The sequence below is a fragment of the Pelophylax lessonae genome (assembly GCF_965119305.1).
Source record: "Pelophylax lessonae genome assembly, chromosome: 2".
Classification (NCBI taxonomy): Eukaryota; Metazoa; Chordata; class Amphibia; order Anura; family Ranidae; genus Pelophylax; species Pelophylax lessonae.
In genome coordinates, this window is record NC_138769.1 from 50,190,990 (window position 1) to 50,197,529 (window position 6,540).

Sequence of the window (6,540 nt, forward strand, 5' to 3'; positions counted from 1 at the left end):
TACACACTGATTTTACTATTGTGGGTTTATTAACTCTTTGTTAAACCCCTCTCTTACTCTATCCAAAATGGAAAAAGTTTTGGCTGTAGTTCTAATTTATCGTTTCATTATTTGTTTTCTTCTAAGGCTGCGTATTCATATTTTGTTTGTTTTTTTTTTTGTCTGGCAGCCCCGCCGCCGGTGAGACAGAAGTGTGCCGTGTGGAGGAAATGCGAGCCAACAGAGGTTGTGTACAGTATACGAAGTGGAGGCGCCAAGTCAAACTTACCCGTGATATGTCTGGAAGATGAGATGTAAGTGTGGCACAGATCATGTCAATCAAAATTTTATATCTCAACCATGGTTTTTTTTTGCTCCACTTGGCATGGGTAGCCCTGATCTACGTTGGTCTTTCACAGCTGGAAGCACGCATAGGTGCACGCTCCTAGCTGTCAGTCTGCGTCGTCTGACCGCTTCAGCCTGAACAAATGACAAGGAAGTAGTCAGCATGGTTCCCAGTGATGTGATAACACTGGTGACCAGTCATGGTGATCACAGGGTGAGGGCTTAGGGAACTGATATATGAAGCTCACCTTCCTGAGATTCTCAGAGGATCTCCAAAGCTGCAGTTCTTGTGGGATGTTCCTGGTCTGCAGTGGTCAGGACCTATTAAAAGTAGTCCAAGGTCTGTTTGGTCCCATTTTCTCTTTCGTTCATCGACGGACACAGCGCTCCATAAATCATAACTTGTGGGACATCCAAAAGCAGTGGCAAAAGGAAAATGAGGGGTGGAAAAAATAACCCAAGGCTAAACATAAGAGCCCTTAACCAGGACACAGGAACCTCAACCGGCTCACAGGACCCCTGTCTGAAAAATAAAGGTTTAACCGGACCGGAAGATTTTCCCCCTTAACCGCTTGCCGACCGCCGCACGACTATTTACTGCGGCGGTCAGCCCCTCACAGGCAAAGTGACGTAGTACTACGTCGCTAGCCTGTGAGGGTCTAGGAAGCAAACGCGCGCCCCCGGAGGCGCGCTCACGGACCCCCCCCCCCCGCACGTGCGGGCACTCGCGATTGTCTGTTACACCGGGAGAAAGGCAGGCGGCTAATGTAAACAAAGCCGCCTGTCATTCTTCCCTGTGTAAGAATGGAGATCAGACGGTTCTACTATGTAGGAAAGTTGATCTCTGTTCTTACACTAGTAGCCACAGCCAATCACAGTTAGAAACACGCCCCTAGGACACACTTAACCCCTCCCTCTCCAATACAGTTAACTCCTTCACTGCCAGTGTCATTTTTGCAGTAACAGTGCATATGTATAGCACTGATTACTGTAGTAATGTCACTGGTAACCCCAAAAGTGTCAAAAATGTCAGTCAAGGGTCCGATCTGTCCGCCGCAATGTCGCAGTCCCGCAAAAAAAATCGCAGATCACCGCCATTACTCGTTAAAAAAAAAAAAAAACAACAAAAATGACAAAAATCTTTCCCTTTGTTAGTAAACGCAATAACTTTTGCACAAACCAATCAAAATACGCTTTTTGCGATTTTTTTTTTTTTTTTTTTTTTTTTTTTTACCAAACATATGTAGCATAAAACAAATTGGCCGAAAATGTTAAAAAATTTTGATTTTTACATTTTTTTTGGGGGGAATTTCATATAAAAAAATGTGAAAAATATTGTTATTTTTGCAAAATTGACGCTCTTTTTTTTGTTTATAGCGCACGATCAAAAAAAGAAAGCTCTGTTTGTGGGGAAAAAAGGACGTCAAATTCGTTTAGGTACAGCGTCGCACGACTGCGCAATTGTCCGTTAAAGTCACGCAGTGCCGAATCGCAAAATAGGCCCTGGTCAGGAAGGGGGTAAAATCTTCCGGGGCTTAAGTGGTTAATGACCAGGCCATATTTTGCGATTCGGCACTGCGTTACTTTAACGGAAAATCGCGCGGTCGTACAACGCTGTACCTAAATAAAATTGATGTACTTTTTTTCCCACAAATCAAGCTTTCTTTTGACAGTATTTGATGACCTCTGCGATTTTTATTTTTTGCGCTATAAATAAAAAAAGAGTGACAATTCTGGGTAAAAATCTATATTTATTACATTCTGCTATAACATTCTCAAAAAGAAAAACAAATTTAAAAATACAATTTTTTTTACATTTTAGGCCAATTTGTTTTCTGCTACATAGTTTTGGTAAAAATAATAAGCGTGTTTTGATTGGTTTGCGCAAAAGTTTTTGCGTCTACTAACTATAGGAAAGTCATTTATGTCATTTTTATTTTATTTATAATTTACTAGTAATGGCAGCGATCTGCGATTTTTAGCGGGACTTCGACATTGCGGCAGACAGATCGGACCCCTAACTGACATTTTCGACACTTTTGGGGGTACCAGTGACATTACTACAGTAATCACTGCTAAAAATATTCACTGTTACTGTAATAATGACACTGGCAGGGAAGGGGTTAACCCTGTGGGTGATCAAGGGGTTAAATGTGAGCCTAAGGGAGTGATTCTAACTGTGGGGGGGTGTGGCTTGTGAAATGACCATAGAGACATGTGATCCTATATAGAAGGATCACAGGGGCTCTCTGATAATTCCAGGGAGAAGAACGGTCAGATGTGTTTACAATAGCTGACCGTTCTTCTCTCTCAGCGGGGAACGATCCCGGGCGTCAGACGGCAATCAGAGCCACCTGCCCCGTGCATTGGCTTCCCCGCTGCTGAATGGGGGCGGGAGCATGCCGCCGTCCCCTAGCTGCAGGCGTGCGACTGACGTAGTTTTACGTCGGTTTGCGCAGGAGAGCCGGCGGGTGGTCAGCAACAGGTTAAAAGTGGTCCAAGGTCTGTTTGGTCCCATTTTTCTCTTTCGTTCATCGACGGACACAGAGCTCCATAAATCATAACTTGTGGGACATCCAAAAGCAGTGGCAAAAGGAAAATGAGGGGTGGGGAAAATAACCCAAGGCTAAACATAAGAGCTCTTAACCAGGACACAGGAACCTCAACCGGCTCACAGGAGCCCCGCCTGAAAAATAAGGATTTGAAGAAAAAATACCCCTCAAGAGGAAACAGCCCCAATTAAAACCGCAGCTTGCAAAACTCTGCGGCCAAACTGATTACCTAGATCAGAGAGGGGGGTTATATACCAGCTGAGGACGGCCCATGGGCGAAGCCAGGTTTTTTTGTTCTGCCCAGTCCTACTCCTGGATGAGGCAATATAACCCACCAGTTATGATTTATGGAGCTCTGTGTCTGTTGATGAACTCAGAAAAATGTATTTTTACGGTAAGTACAAAAATCCAAATATTTATTTATTTTTTTTTCATTTTGGATAGTGCAAGGGAGGGTTATAACCCCCGGTCAGATTTTTTTCACCATCTCCCGTTCCATTGCGGAGATTTCCCTTCACTTCTTGTCTCAAAGCCAAACAGGAAGTGAGAGGAAATCCCTGCAAATTAAGGGAATTAGTTGGGGACCCCCCAGGTCACCAGAACATTTCCCCACTATTACTTTTCTGGGGACAACCCAAAATTTTAGGATTTTCTTTCACTTTCAATGATAAACAGGACAAGAGAGGGTGAATCTCCCTAACGGGGGCACAGACAACAACTGACAGGGGTTCTAATCCCTCTCTACTCTATCCTAAACTAAAAAAAATGTTTTGCCTTTTGGTTTATACTTTTAAGTTTGTATTTTTCATTTTTGTACTAATTTTTTAACAACTTGAAGACCAGACTTTTTCTGGCACCTTTTGTTTACAAGCTTAACCACTTGACCTCCAGAAAGTTTACCCCCCCCCTTCATAACCAGGCAATACGGCACTGCAGAATTCTAACTGACAATTGCATGGTTGTGCGACGCTGTACCCAAATAAAATGTGTGTCCCTTTTTTCCCACAAATAGAACTTTCTTTTGGTGGTATTTGATCTCCTCAGGGTTTTCATTTTTTTTTGCTCTATAAACAAAAAAAAAACAACCGACAATTTTGAAAAAAAAAATAAAAATAAAACATTTTTTTACTTTCTGCTTTAAAACATCTCCAATAAAAAAAAACATGTAAAAAATCAAATTTCTTCTCCAATTTAGGCCAATACGTATTTTGCTACATATTTTTGGTAACAAAAAATCCCAATAAGCGTATATTGAATGGTTTGCACAAAAGTTATCGCGTCTACAAACTATGGGATATATTTATTTATTTTTTACTAGTAATGATGGCGATTAGTGACTTATAGCGGGACTGCAATATTGCGGCGGACAAATTGGACACTAACTGATACTTTTTGGGGACCAGTGACACGAATACTGTGATTAGTGCTAATAATATATGCACTGTCACTGTACTAATGACACTGGCCGGGAAGGGGTTAACATCAGGGCAATCAAAGGAATAAATTGTGTCTAACAGGTGAGCCAGTGTAGTGGCCGAGGTGCTTCGACTAGTGGAAGATATGGATCAGTGCTTCTGCTTTACAGGAACACAGGATCTATGCCTTCTGTACTGGCAGAACAGCAATCTGCCTTCTTTACATAGACATACTGCCATTCTGCCTGTGTACCGAAACTTTGGCGGTCCCGGCAAGTTCACCATACCCACCGTACGCTCCCGCTCCCGCTGTGCATAATTACAGGAGAGTGGGCCACCGGCGGTGTGAGCCTCAGACCCAGAAGTGTCAGATCATGTACTAGATATGTGATCTGGCACAGAGTGGCCACCGCTTTGCAAAGTGCTCCAGTGGCTAATGAGCTACTCAGATCGCTTTTATGGGAAAGCCAGCCCCCAGCTGAAAAAAAAAATACCGGGGTTACATGGTGGGTGAGGTTGAATAAGGACAACAGTCCATCCAGTTCAACCTGTGTAGGTGTGTGTGGCCGTAATCATCTCTTATACCCCTGAATGTTCTGATCCTTGAGATGTACGTCTAAGAGTCTTTTGAAAGCCACCATACTTCCCGCAGAAACCACCTCTTGTGGTAGAGAATTCCACAATCATGTAGCCCTAACAGTAAAGAACCCCCCGCGTTGCCTGGGGTTAAAACGCTTCTCCTCTAATCGCATTGTATGCCCTCGAGTCCTCATGCAATCCTTCCGACTGAATAGCTTTTTTTCAATGCTGAGATCACCATTGAGATATTTATAAATTGCTATCATGTCCCCTCTCAGGCGTCTCTTCTCCAGGGAGAATAAATCAAGCGATTGTAGAGGCTCTTCATAATTAAGGTCCCCCAATCCCCTAATTAGTTTAGTTGCCCTTCTCTGGACTCTCTCCAGCTCCAACACATCCCTCCTGAGGACTGGTGACCAGAACTGGACAGAATACTCCAGATGTGTTCAGACCAGAGTTTTATAAAGTGGAAGGATTATAGTCTTATCTCTGGAATACATTCCTTTCTTTATGCATGCTAATATTCTGCCGGCTTTGGCAGCTGCCGCTTGACATTGCATGCTATTGCCTAATCTATCTTCCACCAAGACTCCCAGATCCTTCATTTTTGATTCCCCCAAAGGGTCCCCCCCTAACGTGTATTGTGTTTTTATGTTTTTAGTCCCCAAGTGCAAAACCTTACACTTCTCCACATTAAACCTCGTTTGCCATGTCGTTGCCCACTCCGTTATTTTGTCCAGGTCATTCTGTAGGATATCTGCTTCATGCTGTGCAGTTATTGCCCTGCCCAATTTTGTGTCATCTTCAAAAACTGATATAGAACTACTGATCCTGACCTCAATGCTGTTTATGGATAAATTGAACAGGGTTGGTCCCAGGACTGAGCCTTGGGGGACCCCGCTTACCACCTCAGACCAGTCTGAGTATGCGCTGTTTATTGCCACCCTTTGGACACGCCCTTTTAGCCAGTTCCGTATCCAAGAGCAAACCTTGCTGTCGATACTGCAGACCTTATTTTATAAATTAAGCGCTTGTGGGGAACTGTATCAAACGCCTTAGCGAAATCCAAGTACACCACATCCACTGGTCTCCCCCTATCTAGCTCACAGCTCACCTCCTCGTAGAATGTTAGGAGATTGGTTTGACAAGAACGCTGATATCTTCAGCCATATCCCCAGTAAACCACTTGCGTATATATACGTATTGCCGTTGCGGTCGGAAAGTGGTTAATAAAAATCTTATGGAACAAAAAAAGAAAATTGGTCCAAGGAAGGAAAGCTGGAGAACCATGGACAGGGTCATGGGTGGCCAAGGCTCATAAATGCATGTGAGGAGTGAAGGCTGACATTTTTATTCTGATACAGCAGAAGAGCTACTGTAGCTCAGATTGTATGGGGCTGTGTAGCTGCAGACCAGTTAGGGTGCCAATGCTTCCCATTTCAACAGCCAAAAGCCCCTACAAGGAGCATGTGAGCATCAGAACTGGATCACAGAACAATGGAGGAAGGTGGCTTGGTTTGATGAACTTAAGAATTATTTGAGGAACACAACAATGAGTTTGAGGTGTTGGCCTCCAAATTCTCCAGATCTTAACCACTTAAGGTCCGCCCTAAAGCAGTCTTACTGCTACAAGTCGGAACCTCTGCGCCGGCTCTAATATATACTCTTCC

The 6,540-nt window shown here is 43.5% G+C and overlaps 1 protein-coding gene across 1 annotated transcript in view; it reads left to right on the top strand.

The window, feature by feature from the left end:
* The window catches only part of FAM3B (FAM3 metabolism regulating signaling molecule B), a 142,103-nt gene that overhangs the window by 88,752 nt on the left and 46,811 nt on the right, over positions 1 to 6,540 (top strand). The window contains exon 3 of the mRNA XM_082245234.1: positions 170 to 293. Coding sequence (XP_082101360.1) covers positions 170 to 293 — 124 coding nt within the window. The remainder of the gene's footprint in view (positions 1 to 169; positions 294 to 6,540) is intronic.